The sequence below is a fragment of the Microcebus murinus genome, chromosome 26, assembly GCF_040939455.1.
Source record: "Microcebus murinus isolate Inina chromosome 26, M.murinus_Inina_mat1.0, whole genome shotgun sequence".
Classification (NCBI taxonomy): Eukaryota; Metazoa; Chordata; class Mammalia; order Primates; family Cheirogaleidae; genus Microcebus; species Microcebus murinus.
Window position 1 is genome coordinate 5,546,131 of NC_134129.1, and position 23,906 is coordinate 5,570,036.

At 35.9% G+C, this 23,906-nt stretch overlaps 1 protein-coding gene across 1 annotated transcript; it reads left to right on the forward strand.

The window, feature by feature from the left end:
• The first annotated feature begins 3,398 nt into the window (after window positions 1-3,398).
• LOC105883080 (UDP-glucuronosyltransferase 2B17-like) lies at window positions 3,399-23,903 on the forward strand. Its single transcript, XM_012785959.3, has 6 exons — window positions 3,399-4,154; window positions 5,807-5,955; window positions 9,050-9,181; window positions 11,166-11,253; window positions 19,962-20,181; window positions 23,388-23,903. Exons 1-6 carry the CDS (start codon window positions 3,431-3,433, stop codon window positions 23,665-23,667), a joined length of 1,593 nt encoding a protein of 530 aa, XP_012641413.3. The 5' UTR covers window positions 3,399-3,430; the 3' UTR covers window positions 23,668-23,903.
• Window positions 23,904-23,906: the final 3 nt, after the last annotated feature.

The following is a 23,906-nucleotide window of genomic DNA, read 5'->3' on the forward strand; positions in this document are numbered from 1 at the left end:
AAAAACTTGTTTAAGGCTAGAACTATAAAACTCTATAATACATACAGATTAATTTTTGTGAACTTAGATTTGCTATTAGCTTCTTAGATATGTTGCCAAAAGCAAAAGCAACCAAATTAAAATACATAAATTTGACTTAATCAAAATAAGCTATTTTGTGCTTCAAAGGACACCATCAAGAAAATGAAAATAAAACAACCAGATCTGGACCATATATTTGCAAATTATATGCCTAATGAGGAACTATTATAAAAATATATTTTAAAAATACAGCTCAATAATGAGACAAATAAGCAAATCAACAATGGGCTAAGAAATTAAAGTACCTAGGAGTATACTTAACCAAGGAGGTAAAAGACCTCTACAGGGAGAACTATGAAACACTGAGGAAGGAAATAGCAGAGGATGTAAACAGATGAAAATCCATTCCATGCTCGTGGATTGGCAGACTCAACATCATTAAAATGTCTATACTACCCAAACTGATCTACAGATTCAATGCAATATCTATTAAAATCCCATCAGCATTCTTCACAGATATAGAAAAAATAATTTTATGCTTTATATGGAACCAAAGAAGACCCCGAATATCAAGAGCAATTCTAGGCAACAAAAACAAAATGAGAGGTATTAATATGCCAGATATCAAACTATACTACAAAGCTGTAGTCATTAAAACAATATGGTATTGGCACAAAAATAGGAATATTGACCAGTGGAACAGATGTGAGAATCCTGATATAAAACCATCCTCATATAACCATCTAATCCTTGACAAAGCAGACAAAAACATATGCTGGGGAAAAGAATCCCTTTTCAATAAATGGTGTTGGGAAAACTGGATAGCCACTTGTAGAAGGCTAAAGCAGGACCCACACCTTTCACCTCTCACCAAAATCAACTCACGCTGGATAACAGACTTAAACCTAAGGTATGAAACTATTAGAACTCTAGAGGAAAACGTTGGAAACACTCTCCTAGACATCGGCCTAGGCAAAGAGTTTATGAAGAAGTCTCCAAAGGCAATCAGAGCAGCAACAAAAATAAATAAATGGGACATGATGAAACTAAAAATCTTCTGCACAGCCAAAGAAACAGTCATGAAAGTAAACAGACAACCTACAGAATGGGAGAAAATTTTTGCATCCTACGTATACGATAAAGGGCTGATAACTAGAAATGCTTAGAATTCACGAAAATCAGCAAGAGAAAATCAAATAACCCTATTAAAAAGTGGGCAAAGGACTTGAACAGAAACGTTTCTGAAGAAGACAGAAGAATGGCCAACAAACATATGAAAAAATGCTCATCATCTCTAATCATCAGGGAAATGCAAATCAAAACTACAATGAGATATCACTTAACTCCAGTGAGAATGGCCTTTATCAAAAAGTCTCCAAGTAACAAATGCTGGCGTGGATGCTGAGAGAGAGGAACACTCCTACACTGCTGGTGGGACTGCAAACTAGTTCAACCTCTGTGGAAAGCAATATGGAGATACCTTAAAGCGATACAAGTGAATCTACCATTTGATCCAGCAATCCCATTGCTGGACATCTACCCAAAAGATCCAATGACACTCTACAAAAAAGACACCTGCACTCGAATGTTTATAGCAGCACAATTCATAATTGCAATGCTGTGGAAACTGCCCAAGTGCCCATCAATCCAAGAATGGATTAATAAAATGTGGTATATGTATACCATGGAGTACTATTCAGCTCTAAGAAACAACAGTGATATAGCACATCTTATATTTTCCTGGTTAGAGCTGGAACCCATACTACTAAGTGAAGTATCCCAAGAATGGAAAAACAAGCACCACATATATTCACCATCAAACTGGTATTAACTGAGTAGCACCTAAGTGGAGACATAGGTACTACAGTAATAGGGTATTAGGAAGGAGGGAGGGGGGAGGGGGCGGGTATGTACATGCATAATGAGTGAGATGTGCACCATCTGGGGGAGGGTCATGCTGGAAACTCAGACTTGTGGGGGGAGGGAGAGAATTGGCATTTATTGAAACCTTAAAATCTATACCCCCATAATATGCAGAAATAAAAATAAATAAATAAATAAATAAATAAATAAATAAATAAATAAAAAACAATGGGTTAAGGATTTGAATAAAAATTTCTGTAAAGAAAAAATGTACAACAGGTGAAAAGCAAATGAAATTAAGCTCAACACCTTTAGAAAATACTGAGATATCACTTCATCCCCACTGGTTATAATCAAAAAATATATAACAGAAAGGTCTTGCAAGGATGTGGAGAAATTGAAAGCCTCATAAATTGGTGGTGAGAATGTAAAATAGTGCAACCAATGTGGAAAACAGTCTAACAATTCCTCAAAAGGGTAAACATACAGCTGGCATATGCCCCAGTAATTCTAATTTTAGGCATAATCCCAACAGAAATCAAATTATGTCCACACAAAGCCTGTACATGAATGTTAATAAACTACAATAAACAATATAACAATGTTAAACAAAAATTAATAACATTCATGTTTATTAAACCTATCAAGAAAGGAGTCTATGTTAATAGTATATTAATAATTTTGGCATCAGCAAAAGCAAATATTGGACAAAATCAATGTCCATCAATTGATAAACAATTAAACCAAATGTGTATATCCATCTGATACAATACTATTCGGCAATAGAAAGGAATGAAGTCCCTCTATAAGGGCCACCATGCATCATTCTTTTTAATATTATGATAAGTGAAAAATGCAACTCATGAAGGACCTCATAGTTAAGTTCCATTTATCAAATTGTATGTAAATTGAAAATTATAGGTACAGAAATTATGTTATTGGTTGCTAAGGGCAGCGGGGATAGAGAAATAAAGGGTGGGGAGATGAAAGCTGAAGTGGACAGTGGATGGGGATTCATTTAGGGAGACAAAACTCTTCATTGTAGTGACTGTGCAATTCCATGAACACATTTAGGAAACATTAAATTTTAAGCCATAATGGTGAATCATATAGTATATACATTGCCTATCAACAAAGATTTACAAAAACAAAACTTTGAACCATGATATTAAAAAATACCGACTCAACTACACAATTGCTTTATTTCTATTTCTGTAATAAGAGACTGCACACCAAGGAGCCTCTCACTTGTCACAATTTTGGACACTATTCAGGAATGCATTACATAAAACAGATTACATGCACATGCAAGGTCATCAAAATTACCTGGATTATAGCACTCACAAACATGAAAAGGACATTAAACACACTTGAGTAAATATGAACTGATCTCACTTTGTTGTGTCCATCCACCAACCACATACTCAGACTGTTCAGTTAATGTAGTTACTTTGAAGTGTAGGAGTTAAATTTTAACTTGATTGATTTGTGCTTGGATATAAGCATGAGAAAGGGCAGAAGAGAACAACAATTGCACTGCAGCACGATGACTCTGCAGTGGACTTCAGTTCTTCTGCTGATGCAACTGAGTGTTTACTTTAGCTCTGGGACTTGCGGGAAGGTGCTGGTGTGGCCCACAGAATACAGCCACTGGATGAACATGAAGACAATCCTGGATGAACTTGTCCAGAGAGGTCATGAGGTGACTGTACTGGCATCTTCAGCGTCCATTGTTATCGATCCCAGCAAAACATCTGCTATTAAATTTGAAGTTTATCCTACATCTTTAAGTAAAGAGGAATTTGATGGGCTTTTCATGCGTCTGTTCCATAGAGCAATATATGATGCTCCAAAGGACACATTTTGGTCACATGTTTCACAAATAGAAGAAATGGTGTTTGGATATACTGAAATTATGAGAAAGCTCTGTAAAGATGCAGTTTTAAACAAGAAACTTATGACAAAGCTACAAGAGTCAAAGTTTGATGTCATTCTTGCAGATGCTGTTGGTTTCTGTGCTGACCTGCTGGCTGAGATACTCAAAACACCCCTTGTGTATAGTGTCCGCTTCTCTGCTGGCTACACATTTGAGAAGCATAGTGGGGGACTTCTATTCCCTCCTTCCTACGTACCTGTAGTTATGTCAGAATTCAGTGATCAAATGACATTCATGGAGAGGGTAAAAAATATGATATATGTGCTCTATTATGACTTTTGGTTCCAAGCATATGATGTGAAGAAGTGGAAGCAATTTTACCTTGAAGTACTAGGTGAGTAATGTATTTAATTGGTTGTTATTAATTCCTACTTTTCCTTGTACCTTAGAAGGCAAGCTTGTATGAATATGAAGTTAGAAGAGTGTATGTTTTATAAATGCAATTATAAAATGAAAGTATAAATGATCTATCAATATCAGATATATTATGGAAAGATTATTATCAGAAATACTATGGAAAGAGCAGTTAGAACCTTGTGGTCATAATTTATACATGACACACCATGAAGTCATAAATGTACAAACTAAAGCAGTTTGGATTTTTTAAAAAATCTTATATTTACTATTCTATACATTATTCCCATGTCAAATACAAGTTAATAGACACATCAAGAAACACCTTGATCAAGGCAGATGTGTAGATGGACAAGTTATACGTTTTTCTAGCATAACCATCCATGTAGCATGGAAGAACTAGTTTCTTCTTGTATACCTTATTTTTCCTGTTTAGAAATTAAAATATTTTTTCTATATAACCAGAAGAATTTCTTCACAGTTGAGGGACAGGTCTGTCTCAGAAATGGACATCTAAAATTTGAGGTTTCCAACATTTGTAAGTTCCTTCACGAAGGCCTTGGAGAGTATCTGTTTTAAGGCCTAAAATCTTAGTGATATGTGATCATCCAAGTTTGTGTATATATTTTATTAAATTATATAACTTCATTAAGTCAAATATGAGCCAAATGAAGGGTTAGCAAAAGTTATCCATATCTATAATTTCTGAAAGTTTCTAGCTATTCTTCGTAAATATGTTTATTATTAGTTGCACTTTTTTGTGTGTGACTCTGTTGCCTGGGCTAGAGTCTCATGGCTTCAGCCTAGCTCACAGCAACTGCAAACTCCTGGGCTCTAGCAATCGTCCTGCGTCAGCCACCTGACTAGCTGGGACTACAGACACTCACCAGCATGCCTGGCTATTTTTTTCTGTTTTTAGTAGAGACAGGGTCTTGCTCTTGCTCAGGCTGGTCTCGACTCCTGAGGTGAAGTGCTCCTCCACCCCAGCCTCTCAGAGTGCTAGGAATACAGGCGAGAGCCACCACGCCAAGCCAATTATATTTATTATTAAAATACTAATACTGTTAAGATCTTCACATGAACCAAAATTAGTAGTAGGTACTAGGATTTCAATTATATATTCAAAAATCCTAGATATACTTGGAGAAGCAAGGATCATGAAAGTTTCTGAAAGTTTCTTCAATAATTATAGAAATTAAACTGAGTTTTTATTAGAAGGAGTTTTCTATGGGCTTGATAGGATTAATTGATAGGGGAACTCAAAGAGTCCCTTAAATGTACATTTGTTACTACTTCAACTTTAGAAAATAATCAAATGCATGGGTAATTCAATAGTGGCTTATATCAATAACTATTGATGATTGTGAATAAACAAATCTAACATTAGAGACATATCTCCTCTAAAAATTCTAAGACTTTGTTTTCCTTATACATACATGTGAGCAACATATATACTACATAGGAATTAAATTATTCCTGTATCTTGACGTGTGTACATATTTGTTTTATCAAACCACAAACACTTTAAATATCTTTGGCTATACTATTCCAACTCCTTTCAGGTAATTACTATTATATTCTCATGACAACTCTCTGGTGTCATCTATGTTTTCTTTTCCTTCTCCCCTTCAGGCAGACCCACTACATTGTATGAGACAATGAAGAAAGCTGATATGTGGCTTGTTCGAACCTATTGGGATTTTGAATTTCCTCGCCCACTCTTACCAAATTTTGATTTTGTGGGAGGACTCCATTGCAAACCTGCCAAACCCCTGCCTAAGGTGAACATATTCCTCCTTGTTTGGTTTTGTTTATTTCTTGTAAAAATGATGTGCTTCACCATTATTCTAGCTTAACACTGTTCCTCACCAATATAAAAATGTCCCCAAAATATTTCCAACAAAACTTAATGTTTCTTGTTTCACTGCAGCATTGAAACCATTCCTCACTGAGATCGCAGAGTTTTACCTCTTAGAGCACAAAAGGGAAGGTTTACCTTATCAGAGCAGGTGTTTCCTGCCTTAGGTCAAGTCTATAGGACACCTCAATAAAGCTGCCCAGGGAAACTTTTGTCTCAACATCATAATTGCCTAAGAGAGAAGCACAGAGAAAATATATAATGCATATATGATATAGACCAAATATATTCTATGATGTGTATCTGAAATGTAAACTTAGGTATATATGCAAAAGAATTCTGCAGCATATAAAATAATATTTCTTATGATGGAACACAAGAACAAAATATATTTTACTTTAATATCATACTTTTAAGACTAAAGGAAAAACAAGTTTTTAGTGCATTATTATATGATCTTTTTGTCTACTTTCTTAATAGCCCCAACATAAAATAGAAATCTTATTCATAGGTAAATCCCAATATTTATGTTTAATGCCAATTGATTATGGAAACTTTCACAAGGGAGAGAAGGAGAGGTAAGATTAATGACAATTCTGTGCTATCTAACCCTATTTATTAATTCCGGCTTTTACTTTAAGGGAAGATGATAGTTCCAGTAAGAGAGTGAAGAGACTAGAAGAAGGAGGATAAGTAAGAATAGGACAACTAGTAGTAAAATAATGATAATTACTAATAATAGCTGTTGTTACTAACTTGCATAATGATTTAAATTCAAGTCAATATTTTTGAAATATATTCTCTAATTATTATATAAAGTAATTGAGCAACAAAATGCTTACTTCTCCATTATATATTAAGTTCTGAGACAATATCTGTGTATTTTCAAATAGTAAGACATTCAGAAAAATATATCAAGCATTTTAAAAATGTATATAAGGATTGGTTTCACACTATACTCATAGGAAAATATGTAAACTGAAAATAAATCAAGATGGGCATAATTCAATATTTATGGCTGATATTCATAATATAAATACTGGAATTAATATAAATATCTTACATTAATAAAGATAAGGAACTTATACTATGTGCATGCCATATTACTACAATAATTTTACCAAAAAATAACTAGCCATAAGGCAAGTTTTTTTGGAAACTGAGGGACAAATGATGAAGAGAACAAGATCACAATTTTTCTATGATTAAAATTTATATAAAATTGTCTAAACATATTCACATAAATACATTGAGCTATATAAACAGAATAAAAGTCATAATGAAAGCACACAAACTTTAAGTTGGGAATATGTCTGGGCAGAGAGTATGGGTGAAACTCAATATCTTTTTTCTTTAATTTTTCATACTATTACAAAATATTTATATTGATCTTGTATTATGTTCAGAAAGATGTCACAGAATGAGATCTGTATTACTTCTATACTGAACGGAAGAAGAAGGGTTTTTTTGCCAGCAACACAGTGAGACAAAACATTGAGCACAAGTTACACAAAATGCAGCTTCAGGAAACTTGCCTCACACATAATACCTGGATGCCCCATGCATTACAAAGAATAGTATTCATAGTATAGTGACTCTCATTTTAAAACTGATGTCATTTGTTTATAATGGTATTTTTGAAAGTTGGGAATTATTGTTCGGAAACAATAGTTTTAAACAGAAGCTTCACCCCAAGCATTAACATCTGAAAGTATACTTGTTATGTTGGAAGGGATTGATCATTATATTACACAAAGAAGAAATAATGATTTAATTTCATGTGAAAGGAACAACAACAGAGTATATGACTTTGATGCGGTATCCACAAAACATTTGCTTCTACATTTATTTATTTTCCTATCTGTTTTCTTTAGTTGGTTTGTTTGTTTATTCTTTGGTGGGAGAATATATTGAGCAATGTAGAATTATTCCTATATAGAATGCATTACAATTTAAAAGTTGGCACAGAATTGAAATCACAAGTCACAATAATTCTCAATCAATTCCAAATAAGCACATATACACCAGGAGTTTTATGTAATGTGATGGAGCCACACAAGAGAGTGACCAGATGTCCATGAGAGAAAGGCCTGGTGGTTCTCTCCACTGTGGCAAAGCTGCTCTCTGAGGGACACAATGAGAGGACAATGACAGTCCCTCCTAGGCGGATGTAAAGAGCCCTTCAATTTAACAGTGTAATTTCAGGGTAAAAATGGCCTCATACCTAAATAATGACCTAAGAAATGTGATTATTCAACCATGTAACAATATACAATAAAGCTCTAATTGTGAATGAAATCTTTGGCCCTATTTCACTGAAATTCAAAACCACAATATCATAATCCTAAATATCAGTGATTCTTAACCTTCAGCTATTTAGTGTGTATGCATTTGTGTGTGTGTGTGTGTGTGTGTGTGTGTGTGTGTGTGTTTTAGGGGAGAAACTTGGAAACTCTGACACACTTTAAGTGAGGTATAAAAGGTTATACAACTAAAGAAATATAGACATAAAATCATTCCAACTCTTAATAAAATTTCCTCCTTGTAATAGAGAATGATTCAAATGATTCCAAAGTAAAAAAATTTTACACAAATATGCCTGAAATGAACAATAGTGATTTAGAACTACAGCCATATAGAATTAAAGCCAAGTGAAGCCACCTTTAATAATCTATATTAGTAAATATAATAATATAAATGAAGAGTCTGGGTGTAATATTTTGTAGCACTATCTCTCCCAACTACACTGTAATAGCTCTACTTCACTTCTTCCTCTTATGTACATACATACACATGCAAACACATATTTGCAAAAGTATCCATAAAAAAAGACCTCTACTTCATAGTACATATTTCTTGCCAGATAAACTTAGCGATTAGCACAGTTAAAAACAGCCCTTGCTCTAATAATTCTTAAGAATACTTGATTTTCTGTCCCTAGAAGTTTATAACAATCTTTTCAAATGTCTTTCTTATACTGACACTCATTTGTGATGGAACACATTCTTTCTTCACAGGAGATGGAAGACTTTGTCCAGAGCTCTGGAGAAAATGGTGTTGTGGTGTTTTCTCTGGGGTCGATGATCCGTAACATGACAGAGGAAAGGGCCAATGTGATCGCTGCAGCCCTTGCCCAGATCCCACAAAAGGTTAGATAAAGCGCCTAATGGTGGACAGCTACTGAATCCCTCTGTCCAACTTTGTAAAGAGTACGGCTGCAGAAATTTTCTGTCCAAAGGGTTAATAGTTAGGATATCTCTACTTATCTCAGTATCAGCTCAAAGACTAAAATATAAATGGAAAATGCTACAATAGTAAAGAGGTGAGTTTTCATTTATAATACCTTTGACATTAACATTGTGATCATAACAAATATACTGAAGAAGTGCAGAGAAGTTTTGGTATTATCATGGGATTGAAAGCTTGTACACAAAAACACCAAATTCTGCCCTGTCATTTGATGCTATTGTTAATAGACTTCCTGAGGGCTTGTGCACACTACAGATATTATCAAAAAGGAGTTAAATTTTAGTGAGTGTCTGCACTAGCACAACAACAATAAGCAGGTATTGAGAAAAGTCTGCAATGCATTGCAGTTTAGGCTTCCCATGCGATCTGACCTTTTTTGTACCTCCTATAAATTTGGAATAAGGCTATTTGTTGTGCTGTTCAGGGAGCATTCAGAGAAAGGATGATCATGCTGAGAAATCACTCCTCCAGGTACCCACCTAGCCAAGTAGATTCAGAAAAGAGACAAACTTGCTTGCCTTTCATTAGCCCTGGTCTAATGAAAAGATGCAGATGGGATCCTGGCCTTAGGGCAGAACCTGTGCATTGTATAATGTAGCCCCACAGAGTCTCTGATCTCACCAGTAGATTAACAGCTCCTTCTCTTGAGAGAGGAGACTGGAATAAAGGAAGGAGTCAATCAGAATGAAGCCAGGAATGGGAGAGGTCCAGATGCCTCATCCATAAAATATAATCAGAACTTAATTTCTAAGATATAGAATACAATTACAGTCTATGTGTATTCATGGATTACTTTTTTATTTTCTATGTGACATAGTCTTCTAATGACCTCTCCTACTTTTCTGCTAAAAACTCTAAATTATTCTAATGCTCACATACCAAGTAGAAGGTAAACACTTTTAAATTAAACTACAGTTCACAAGGATTGCCTGGGAATTCTGCAAGCACTAGATGATTTTGGTACTGGACTTGGAAATGTCTTAGTTATAGCAGACCATATGAATCACAGCTGTAGCCTGTCATCTAAGTGTTAATGATCTAGTAAGCCAAATTTAGAAAAATACACTTTTAGACTTTTTTGATAGCTGTGTTGTTATTCATAAATTGCCCACTGTCTCTATTTTTCTACATTGAAAGAATTTCCAAAACTAGAAATAGTGATAATACTTTGAGTTTGTGTCAAAATTGCCACTTAACCTTTTTCATGGAAGAAACTACCAATGCAGCATTGGTAACTTTCTCACAAGCAGCTCATCTTATACATACTTTGTATGTCAAATAATGATAAACTGTAAAGAAATTACTAATGTAACAAGGATATATAAATCAACTTCTTCTCATATCCCTCAAATGCTGAGGTAATAGATACCACAATTATCATGATTTGATTATTACACATTGTATTCCTGTATGAAGACATCACGTGTATCTCGTACATATGTATAACTATTTTGTGTCCAGTATAATTAAAAATTAAACATTAAAAGAGGAAATAGAAACATTATTATTAAATTTAGAAGATGACAACTTGTATAAAATACATAAACAAATGAAAAGATCATTACTGATGCATGTTTTTTATGTTAGAATTGTATTTACTGTCAATTTCTTAAATACTTGAATTTACCATTAAAAATATCATATGTGTACATTACTTAGAATTCTTATATACAAAATTGAGTATAACACTATGCATTTGAAATCTGGTTATTCTATTTAATTTACAGTTTTAGTAGTTCTCATTACCTAGCAACCTTTTTCTCATTTCTTCGTCTCTTTTTTATGGAGGGGATTTAAATAGATGGTTGTTAACCCCTTTAGAGCTTTCCTATGGCATAGCTTTGGAGTTCCCCCATGCAACAAGGTATTTTCTTTACCCAACAGGTTCTATGGAGATTTGATGGCAAGAAACCAGACACCTTAGGACCCAATACCCAGCTATACAAGTGGTTGCCCCAAAATGACCTTCTTGGTAAGATACTGGAGAAAAAATACTGAATATATAACTAACAGCCAATTAGAGTGGCAGTAGGTCAACAGCAACTAACATATTGAATATTTACTTTTGAAAACTCAAATATAAATCATAACTATTTATTATTTATTTTCAAGCCCTAAGAGGAAACAATAAAGTGTATCAGTTGGCTTTTTATTACATACACCCATATTCTTTATGTCCTTAAACAAAATTTATTTCTGGTCCTAATTGCCTCTCAGAAAATTTTGCAATAGCTTCCTGGGTTGTCTATCTATTTCTAGAATGTTACCCATCCTTTTCCCTATAGTAGGTTTATTTCACATGACACTGAAAAAGAACAGTTGCTCTTCTATTACCAATGACTCTGCATTTTCTATGGGAATAAAACCCGGTATTTACTAGACTGTGATGACACCTCCACAGGGAAGTGTGGCCTGTCCTTCCTCTGACCCCAGCCCTGCTCCCAGCACTCTCCCTGTGCCCTGGGCACCTTGCATGTCAGACTCCCTGACTGCACTGTTGCTTTAAGAGGACATGTTCTTACATGACTAACCTAATTCTTTACTTTTGCTTTTCTGTTTTATATCCATTGTACATTTCCTTTTTTTTTATTTCAGAAATTTATGAGAGTACAAATATTTTTATTACATTTTATATCTTTGCCTCTCCCTAGCCAGGGTTAGAGGCAAGCCCTTCCCCTCTACAATGCTCACCGTGTCCTTAATTGGCGAGTTTACTCCCCAAAGCCCTAATCCCTGGAGTATGTCACTACCATGTGAGCACTATAGTGTTGATCAATCTGTACCAATTTGATGCCAAGTACAAGTGGAGCCTATTCCTCCGATCTTGTGTTAACTCACTTTGGATAATGGGCTCAAGCTCAATCAAGGAAAATATAAGTGATGCTATATCACTGTCATTTCTTATAATGAGTAATATTCCATTGTATATATATACCAAATTTTAATAATTCACTCATGAATTCACTGGCTCTTGGGTCTTTTCCACATCCTTGCAATAGTGATTGTGCTGCCATAAATATTCGGGTACAGATGTCTTTATTATAGAATATCTTTTGCTCTTTTGGGAAGATGCCTAATAGTGCTATTGCTGGATCGAATGGTATTTCTATTTTTAGCTCTTTGTAGAATCTCCAAATTCTTTTCCACAAAGCCTGCACTAATCTGTGGTCCCACCAGCAGTGTACAAGTGTTCCTGTCTCTCCACATTCTTGCCAACATTTGTTGTTTTGGGATATTTTGATACAGGTGAATCTCACTGGGGTTAGGTAGGTGATATCTCATTGTACTTTTGATTTGCATTTCTCTAATGATTAGAGATGTGGAGCATTTTTTTATGTTTGCTGGCCATTATCTGTCTGCTTTTGAAAAGTTTTTGTTCATTTCCATTGCACAATTATTGATAGAGTTCTTTGATTTTTTTCTTGTTGATTCTTTTAAGTTCTACATAGATTCTTGTTAGCAGCCCTTTACTGAATGAGTAGAGAGCAAATATTTTCTCTCATTCTGTAGGTTGTCTATTCGCTTTAATGATTTCTTTGGCTGTGCAAAAGCTTTTTAATTTGATCAGATCCCATTTATTTATTTTTGTTGCTACAGTGATTGCTTTGGGGGTCTTCTTCAAAAATTCATTGCCTAAGGTGATGTCTGAAAGGGTCTTCACATCTTCTTCTAGAATTCCTAGAATTCTTAAGGTTTCATGCTTTAAGTTTAAGTCTTTTATCCATCTTGAGTGGATTTTTGTGAGAGAGGTGAGAAGTAGGGATCCAGTTACATTCTTTTTCATGTAGATATCCAGTTTTCCCAGCAACTTTTATTGAAAAGACATTCTTTTCCCCAATGTATATTTTTATCTGTTTTGTCAAAGATTAGATTACCATATGCGGATTGTTTCATCTCTGGAATCACAGTCCTGTTCCAAAGATCTATGTCTCTGTTATTGTGCTGGTAACAAGCTGATTTAGTTATTATAGCTTTGAAGTACAGCTTGATGTTTGGTAGACTGATATCTCCCAGTTTGCTCTTTTTACTTAAGATCGCTTTGGATATAGGAGGTCTTTCTGGTTTCATACAAAGTATAGAATTATTTTTTCTAGATCTGTAAAGAATGATGATTGTACTTTGATGGGGCTTGCATTAGTTCTGTAGATCACTTTAAGTAGTATGGACATTTTAATGGTATTGATTCTACCAATCCATGAGCAAGGTAGATTTTTCCATCTGTTCATATCTTCTACAATTTCTTTTCTTAGTGTTTTGTAGTTCTCCCTGTATATGTCTCTCACATCTTTCCTTAAACATATTCGTAGTTATTTAATTTTCTTTGATGCTATTGTAAAGGGTATTGTTCTTTTTATTTGAATTTCAGCTTGGCTGTTATTGGTGTATATGAATGCCTCTAATTTCTGTGTATTGATTTTGTATTCTGAGACTTTACTGAATTCAATTATCAATTCTAGGAGTCTCTTGGATGAATCCTTGGGTTTTTCTAGATATAATATCATATCATCAGCAAAGAGTGAGAGTTTGATCTCCTCTTCCCCCATTTGGACACTCTTAATTCCCCTCTCTTATCTTATTGTCCTATCAAGGACTTCCAGCCCTATGCTGAACAGAAGTGGAGATAGTGGGCAACCTTGTCTGATTCCGGTTCTAAGTGGAAATGTTTTCAATTTTTCCCCATTAAGTGTGATACTGGCCATGGGTTTGTCATAAATGGACTTGATATTTTGAGTATGAGCCATCTATGCCTTCTTTCTTAAGAGGTTTTATCATAAAAATGCGTTGTACTTTGTCGAATGCTTTTTCTCCGTCTATCAAGAGAATCATTTGGTCTTTGTCTTGCTTTTATGAGGCAAATTTCATTTATAGATTTGTGTAGGTTGAACCAGCCTTGCAACCCTGGAATAAAGCCCACCTGGTCATGATGAATTATTCCTTTGCTGTGCTGATGAACTCTATTTGCTAAAATATTTTGAGAATTTTTGCATCTATATTCATGAAGGATATTGGTCTGTAGATTTCTTTTTTTGTTTTTGTCCTTTTCTTGCTTTGATATCAAGGTGATATTGACTTCATAGAATGAGTTAGGGAGGATACCATCTTTCTCATTGTTTTGGAATAATTTCTGTAGTATATGTGTGAGTTATTTGTATGTTTGATAAAACTCTGAAGTGTAGCCTTCTGGTCAAGGGCTTTTCCATTTTGGGTGATTTAATTGCTGCTCCAATTTCGGAGCTTGTGATTGTCTATTGTGAAATTTTGTTACCACCTGGGTGAACTGAGGGAGTTTGTATGTTTCCAGGAATTTGTCCATTTCCTCCTCATTATGCAGCTTTTTGGCACATAGTTTTTTGTAGGAATCAAAAATAATGTTCTGTATTTCAGTGATATGTGTTGTGAACTCTCCTTTCTAATTGAGTTTATTATACTCGTTTCCCTTTGAATTCTTGTCAATCTAGCAAGAGGGCTATAAATTGTTTTTATCTCTTCTAAAAACCAGCTTCTGCTTTTGTTGATCTTCCATAAAATTCTCCTGTTCTCAATTTCTTTAGTTCTGCTTTGATCTTACTTATTTCTATTTCGTTTCCACTACTAGGACTGGAAATGGTTTGCTCTTCCTTTATCAAGTCCTATACTCTATTTATTAGGTTGTCAGTTTCTAAGCTTTCTGTTTTTGGATGTGAGCATTTATTGCTATTAGTTTTCCTCTCATGTATGCTTTTGATCTTTCTCACAGGTTTTGATAACTTGTGTCTCAGTTATCATTTAGTTGGAAGAAACTCTTGATTTCCCTCTGAATTTCCTCCTTAACTCAATAATAGATTGTTTACTTAACATGATTTTTTGAAGTGAATGTTTCTGTTGTAATTGAATTCTAATTTTATAACACTATGATCAGAGAAGATATATCACATGACTTCTATTTTTTTTTTTAATTTTTTGATGTCTGATTTGTGGCCTAGTATGTGATCAATTTTGGAGAAAGTTCTATGGGCTGCTGAGAAGAATGTAAATTTAACTTTATTTGGATGGACTGTTTTGGAGAGATCTATCTGAGTCTTTTGTCCTAGAGCTCTGGTAAGTCCATTATTTCTTTGCTTATTATCTGTTTGGAGGATCTTTCCAGTTCATTCAGTGGAGTATTGATGTCCCCCGGTACTATGCCATTATTGTATATCATGCTACTCAGATCAGACAAGGTTTGCTTTATGTAATTGGGTGCTCCTGCATTGATTGCATAAATATTCAAAATTGTTAAAACTTCTTGTTGGATCTTCCCTTTCTCCATTATATAGTGGCCATCTTTATCCTTTTTTACTTTTGATATTTTAAAGTTTATGTGATCTGAAAATGGTACAGCTACCCCTGCTTTCCTTTGACTTCCATTTTCCCGGATGATAATTTTCCATTCCTTGACCTTCAGCTGAAAGTCCTCTTTGTGGGTTAGATGCGTTTCCTGTAGGCAGCAGATACTAGGCTTGTGTATTTTTATCTACTCTGCAAGTCTACATCTCTTCTTAGGACAGGTTAAGCCATTCAAATGTATTGAAAGGATTGACATCTCAGATAGATTTCCATTCATATTATTGGGTGAAAACCTATTGTTTTGTTTTACGTCTTGAGTCATCATGCAGGCCAAGTTCTAGTCTTTAACTATTGGATGATTTGACTTTGTGGATTATCTATTGCACTGTTCTATGTGTAAGGCAGGTCTAAGTGCTTCCTGTAGGGCTGCTCTGCTCTTTGCACATTCAGTCAGTGATTGCTTATCTGGGAAGCACTTTATTTCTCTTTCATAGATGAAACTTAATTTTGCTGCAGAAGGAATTCTAGGTTGGACCTTATTCTGTTTTAGAAGATTAAGGATAGGCACCCAATCCTTTCTGGGTTGTAAGGATTCAGTTGAGAAATCTGCAGTTAGCCTGGGAGGATTTCTTTTGTAGTTTATTTGTTGCTTTTCTCTCACTGCACAGAGAATTGCTTCTTTTGTGTTTACTTTAGTCAGCCTAATAACCACATGACGTAGTGATTGCCTTTTGACATTTAGTCTCTGTGTTTAGGTTTCTGTGTACAACTTATATCTAGATATCAAGAGTTCTTGCCAGGCCCGGTATATTTTCCTCCAGCATTCCATGAAATTAGTTTTCCAGCCCTTGTGAATTTTCTTCTTCTCCCTCTGGGATCCCAATCAATCTACGATTTGGCTTCTTTACGTAATCCCACATTTCTTGTATGTTTTGGTCTTGTCTCTAGTTTCTGTGTTATCTTTCTTCCTCTAGTTTGTTAAGCATATGGGCATTATCTTCAAGTTCTGAGATTTTTTTCTCTGCATGATCCATTCTGTTCTTGAGGCTTTCCACTGTATTTTGGAGTTCCTTGAATGCCTCCTTCATTGACAAGATTTCTGTGTGGTTTTTCTGTAGTATTCCTATTTGTTTGGAGAATTTTTCATTCATTTCCTCAATTGTTCTTGTGGTTTCTTTATGTTGGTATTCTATTTTCTCTCAATTCCATTGAATTTTCTAGCAATCCATACTGAGAATTCTTCCTCTGTCAGTTTAATCATATCATGTAAATTGGTGTCAGATGATGGAGATCAAGTATTTTTGTTTGGAGGTGACTTTTCCTCTGATCTTTCATGTTTCCTTTGTTCTTTCACTTGTTCTTTCTTATCAGGCTACTTTGTTGAGGACTGGAGGTGCTGGGGCTAGTTTATGGACTAAATTCTGGGATTCCAAAAGGAATTTTCTTGACAGAGCTGAAGAGATGTGTTCTGGTCCTGAATTATTTTAGAGGATTTTTAGCCTATTGGGTTATCTCTGACTTATTGTCTTCACGTCTGCTTACAGTGTTTAGTGAGTTGGATCCCTTCATTAGACACCCAGGATTTGGATCTCTGTGTGTGTGTGAAGCCAATATCAACCACTAGTTTGAGGTGGGAGGCACTGTTTTGGGCTTTTAGATTACTCTCTCTTTTGTTGCTTGTGGTTTGCATGGAAGAGTCAGTTATCAAGGTACTCCAATGGCTGTGTATTGTGCTCTAAACCCCCAAATGGGATATACAGGTATCTCAGTTTCTTGGGAATGTCAAGCCACTCCCAAGGGTTCCTTGAGTCCTGTTACCACTTTAGGTGGGGTCAGAAGACCAAAAGGTATTAACAAGCCTAAGACAGAATACTTAAGAAGTTGCTTGATCTTTAGCTAGGGGAGATCGGCTAATATGTTATTCAGAGTCCTTTTGCCACTCTTGGGGAGAAGCTCCTGGTGGGGAGTGTCAATTGGTGCAATTAATAAGGACAATGGTCAAGATTTTCCTTCCCGACCCACAATCCCCTAAGTTGGCACCATCTTAGGTGCCAAAGGCAAGCCCTTGTATTCTGATCTTATGACATGATCAAAACCAACCTTCTGTATGTAGTCATCAATCTGTCCCCTTTAGCTTGGTTCCAAGGTCCGACAGATTCAAACTAGTCATACAGAGAAAACAACTTTTCTCCTTTCTCCTTTCCTTCCAGGTTTGAGTCTGACCTGGTGGGCTGGGCGAGAGACTTTGGATAAGACTACCACAAGTTCTAGCCTGGATAACGTCTGTTCTTATTTTTCCCCTCCTCCAAGGGTCGAGTCTGCACTGCCAGTTGAACAGATAACCAACCGGCCTGGCAGAAGGGTACTTCTTAGGTCTACCAGGCGTCTCAGCCCAGGAAGTGGTTACTCTCATTACCGTGGCTCTCCAAGGGCAGGGTTTATCTCTTTGGTGTCTAATATAAACCTCAGGGCTGTTGGAGAAGCCCTGCCCAAGGCCACTTAGGCTCCCAGATCAGAGAGCGGCCTGCCTCACTACTCTGCCCATTGAGAGGTGGGGTCAGTCCCTTCCATATGAAACACCAGTGGCCTGGTGACAGCCAAGGACCTTCTGCAACCCTGGCAGGTCTCTGCCCAGAAAACAATCTCCCTCACCGCTCCTCAATTCCACGAGTTGGGTCTATCCCTTTGGCTTGAGGCACCAGCTAACAAGTCACAATAAAGAGGAGACCATGGGTCTCAGCTTGAAAAGCAGCCTTGATAAGTTGCTACTACACCCTTTCAGCAACCAGTGGTGGTGGGGAGGGGGGGAGAAGCGAAGAGGAGGTAGCAGTACAACGCCGAGGGTTTCAGCTTGAAAAATGGCTTCTTTCTGAACTCTGCCCCAGGGCACATTCTGTCCCTTTGGTGCAAAGCTCCTGGGCCTGAGTCGCAGGAAAGTGTGGGTGGTAATGTCTCCCCAGGTCACAGCTGGAAAAGTGGTTTCCTTTGAAACTCCACCCTGCTAAGGCGGGCTCTGTTCTTTTGGCATGAAATGCAGGTGGCTGGATGTGATGGGGACTGCCCCAGTCTACCTGGCAACTCAGCCAAGAAAGCAACTTCTCTCCTTTTCCACCCCTTCAAAGGCAGAGCTTGAGACACCGGCAGGAAAAGACTAGCAGCAGCCTTGGGAGAGAGAAATCTGCTTCACTTATTACTATCCTCCTCCAAGGGCCAGAACTGCTCAGCTGGGCCATGGTAGGGAGGAAGTCTGACAGTGTTGCCAGGGCAATATGCCACAGTGTTTTTAGGTTCTGGACTCTCAAAATGGTGGCCTCCTGCCCACTGAGAGTCAGCACCAGAGGCACCTGCATGATGGATAGCTGGGTTGGGTTTGACACAGTCTCTAAGATGCTCCTGCTGAGCCACTGCTTCTCTAACACACTGACGCACTACTGCTTAGATGCAGGGTTCTGCACTCTTTCCCAACCTGCAACATCTATGTCTACGGCGATTTCCAAAGGCAGAGCTTCCATTATGGTGTTCACCTCTCTTGTTCTGGTCCTGGTGGATTCCTGAAGTGAGATGCTTGCAAAAAGTCTCTCTTCTGCAGAACTAGGAAGTGTCCACTTGGTCCAGACCCACCCCTGCCCAAAGAAGACTCAGCACAGTGCACAGGAGAGTTAAAAGTGTTTCTAGCTCTGGACTTTACGCAGCGTGTAGGTCCGTGCTATCCATCCCAGTGACTTCAGGCACTTCCCTGCCTGTGTGGGTGTGGAGGTCGGTAGAGGAATAGTCATCCCCCTGTGGGTCAGACTGCACTGCCCTGGCCGGCTGGCCAATGGTCACAGCCAACCAGGCTCTACTCCCAATTGTATTATCGCCCACTATTCGGTGGTTTATTCTAATTAGTGGTTTATTCTCTGATTCACCTTTTTTTCCTAGAGCTGCTTGGCCCTCACTGCTTCTCTGTAGATTAACGAAGCTGATCCTGTGGGAGTGTGATACACTCACGTGTAGTTGTCTGTGTTCTTCACCTCCTAGTCTGAGAGCAGAGAGCCAGTGGTTCACCCTAATCCTCCATTTTTATACGCTACTGTTGATTGTACACTTTCTTTATGTAGAATGTGATTTTTTATTTGTCCACCTGGAAATCTTGTATTCATTTTTCCATTCTCAAGTCACACACCATTTCTTCCATGTAGCCTTCACTTATCTCTCCAGCAAAAGTAGATGCTTCTTCCTTTGAAATCTGAATGCAATTTCAGGGAAGTTCCATGGACGTTCTAATCTGCTATCTAGAAAACATTGCCTCTCTCAGTATTCTATATTGTGCATTTCTCATTTTATTCCTAAGACTTATAATGAGTAATTTTGCTCAATTTCACCCAACTCTAGGTCATCCAAAAACCAAGGCTTTCATAACTCATGGTGGAGCCAATGGCGTCTATGAGGCCATCTACCATGGGGTCCCCATGGTGGGCATCCCTTTGTTTGCGGATCAACCAGACAACATTGCTCACATGAAGGCCAAGGGAGCAGCTGTTAGAGTGGACTTCAACACAATGTCAAGTACAGATTTGCTCAGTGCTTTGAAGACAGTCATTAATGACCCTTTGTGAGTATGCTAATTCTTTTAATAAGTGGTATTTACAGATATGTTTTCTTGTCCAGAAGGAAGATGAGATTCATCCCTTTATTAGTTGATTAACTTTGAAAGAATTTGAATGTTTTAAGTACTATGAAATCTGCTTTTATTTTCCACCAGTTATTTCACAGTTGCATTGAACTCTATAAATTTAATGGGTAGCCAATTAGTGCAAAGATGTTCTACATAAAAATAACTTCAGATATATAGATAAGTATAAAAAGGATGAATTTTAAAAACTAAAATTTCACACTTAAAAGGAGTAATGAACTTAAATATGATGACATATTTTAATTCAATTTATAAAATTTCTGAATGTATTCATATTTATTACTTAAAAATTTACTTTTATATCATCTTTTTAATATATTTGATGAGATATAATTTATAACGCATAAAATTCACCTATTTAGTATATAAAACTTGAATATTTTTACCATGTTTACAGAGTTTTGAGGCCATCACCATAATATAATTTTAGAAACATTTTATCAACCCAAAATAAATTTCATAAGGTATAGATGTCTTTTCCTATAAGCTCCTTAACCTAGTGAATTACCAATATTTTTCTTTATGGTTTACCCTCTCTAGAAATATGCTGTAAATGGAATCATACAATTTGTAATGTTTTATAAATAGCTTTTTCCATTAGGCCTAGTTTTTTTTTAGTTTTATCCATGTAGCTGCATGTATCAGTATTTTGTTCCCTTTTATTGCTGTATAATATTCTGTAGTATATGAATATACCATAATTAATCCATCCATTTATCAGCTCATGGACATTTTGTTTGCAATTAAGATCATCATCATATATGTTTTTTCATGAAAATATGTTTTTATATTATGAAGGTAGATATTATTAGTGGAATTGCTGGGCCATATGGCAATTATCGTTTATCTATAATTGCTAAATTGTTATCCATTGTGCATGAAACATTTTTCATTACTACCAGTAGAATAGGAAGGTTTCAATTCATTCATAGTGTTCCCAATGCTTATCATCTGACTTTTAATTACTTCATTGCGCTGGAGTAAAGTAGTCTTTCATTAGTCTTGGTTTGTTTTTCCCTTATGGCTCAAAATAGCATCTTTTCAAGTGTTAACTAGCGTTAACTGAGCATCCTTTCAAGTGTTAACTAGTCATTCAGATGTCTTCATTGGGGAAAGTTTGATTTCAATCTTTTGAACATTTTTTTATTTTTAAATTTATTTTATTCCTGATTTATAATAATACCTTATACATTATAGTTGCAATTTCTTATCAGATATATGATTTTAAAATATTTTTGTCCACTCTGGATGGGTGGATTATATATATATTTTTGATGAAATACTTTGAAGCACGAATTTTCTGTTTGGTAAAATAAATCTTTAATAATTAATTATTTTCATACTCCAATGGAAATAATTTGGAAATTGCATTGTCTAGACCAGCTATTATCAATTTCAGCATTTATTACTGCTATCAATAATATTGCTATTTAAGAAAGTATCACATAAAGGAATACTTGAGAGATATTTTATCAAGCAAAAATAGTAGATAATAAATGATAAAAATCCTTTCAGAGAAGGCAGGAAAAATCTAGAAAATAAACATGAAACAAGTTGGAAAAATAGAAAAGAAAATACAGAATGAGATGTTAGATATAAATGTAAATATATCAGTATTTATATGAAATCTAAACAAAGAAAAGACAAAATAATGGTTAAGGAAATAAAACATTTGAAGAACACAATTTAAAAATGTACCTATTTACATAGTATATATGTAGAGATATTTATGTATAGCCTATACCAGGGGTTCTCAAACTTATTAAACAGGGGGCCAGTTCACTGTCCCTAAGATCATTAGAGGGCTGGACTATAGTTTAAAATAAAACTATGAACAAATTCCTATGCACATTGCACATATCTTATTTTGAAGTAAAAAAATAAATGGGCAAAAAAACCCACATGTGGCCCACGGGCCATAGTTTGAGGATGCCGGGCCTATACATTTATAGTATGTATATATATGTATAGGTGTGTGTGCGTATGTGTATAAACTAGAAATACACATTTGTCAAGTGTATACAGAATAGTTACCTGAATTGAGCACACAATGGGTTATAGATCACAAATAAGTAAATTCTAAAAGATTGAAGACCATAAAGATATTTGGACTAGCGATACTATAAGTTTGAAATAATCAAGTTATAGCTTTAAAAGTAATAGTCCATTGGTGACTTCATCGTTATTTTTCAGTTAATTTTTAGCATTTGAGCTGTTTACTTAGAGTATGTACATTTGCCTTATGTATTTCATGCTTAAGAGTTTATTTGAGAAGATAAACAACAAATTTTAAAATTTTAAGACCAAATAGATAAATAAGCACACCAAAAAAGAGGAAATCCTAGGGGTGCTATCATACCAGGAAAAACCTTTCTCAGAGATAACAATTAAGAGGAAGCCTGGAAAAGAGATGGAGGCACCTGTGCTGTTTCAAGGAAGAATGCACCAAGAAGGGGAGGGAGGGACAAAAAATTTAAAGATTCTAAAGTGAGAACATATGTGGCAGCTTAGAGGACAGTAGAAGGACAGCTTTCCTAGAAAAGAATGTGCATGGGCCTGATTAGGAGCAGAGTGTCCAGTGACTGATGATGTAGCGTCCTATTGACCAAAGAAGAGATTCTTTAGGTGATGACAATCCAGATGGGAATCTTAGTCACAGGATGTCATAATAAGACACTTGTTTCACAGAAATTCATTTTAGGTATAGGGTGGCAAACACAGAGCAGAAGACAGAAGAGGAGAATAGAAGCAGACAGACTGCTTAGGAGGCATTTCAGCCACCGTGAAACAATTCCCTTTTGAAAACATCCAGATGATATTTCTCAGATTGCATTTCTAATATATTATTTATAATGCTTAGAATGGTTCTTAATATTTCTTCTGCTAGAAAGATATTAACTTTCCCACTTGACCTCACATTTTGCTTTAAAAAATATATTTAATGATAAAATTCCAATTTAAAGATCATGCTATCTATATTTACTCATATTAAAATATTCAAATTCTATGTCAATTTTGTGACATTTCCTTTGAATCATTTGTATGACACTTTTCAAAAACCTTTCATGAATCTCATATGGTTAGCCAATTAATTTCAATGTTCGGATTTTTACATTTCTCCTCAGATATAAAAAGAATATTATGAAATTATCAAGAATTCATCATGATCAGCCGATGAAACCTCTCGATCGAGCAGTCTTCTGGGTCGAGTTTGTCATGCGCCACAAAGGAGCCAAACACCTTCGGGTTGCAGCCCACGACCTCACCTGGTTCCAGTACCACTCTCTGGATGTGCTTGGGTTCCTGTTGGCCTGTGTGGCCACTGCTATATTCGTCATCACAAAATGTTGCCTGTTTTTCTTCCGGATGTTTGCTACAGCAGGAAAGAAGAAAAAAAGGGAGTAATTAGATCTAGGCCTGAATCCTCAATACCTGATAATGATAGATAGGACTCATCCAGTTGATTCCAGCAAGAAGGGGTTGTGGTATAAGATTTTTTTGCTTCTGTGACAACAGGACAAACAATTTACTTTGTCAATTCAATCTGTGTTCACAAAGGATTTACTGCCTTTTTAAGGATAGAAATATTTTATGGCAAAGAGAATAGAAAAAGTGAGGAATAATAAAAATGCAAAGAACTACAT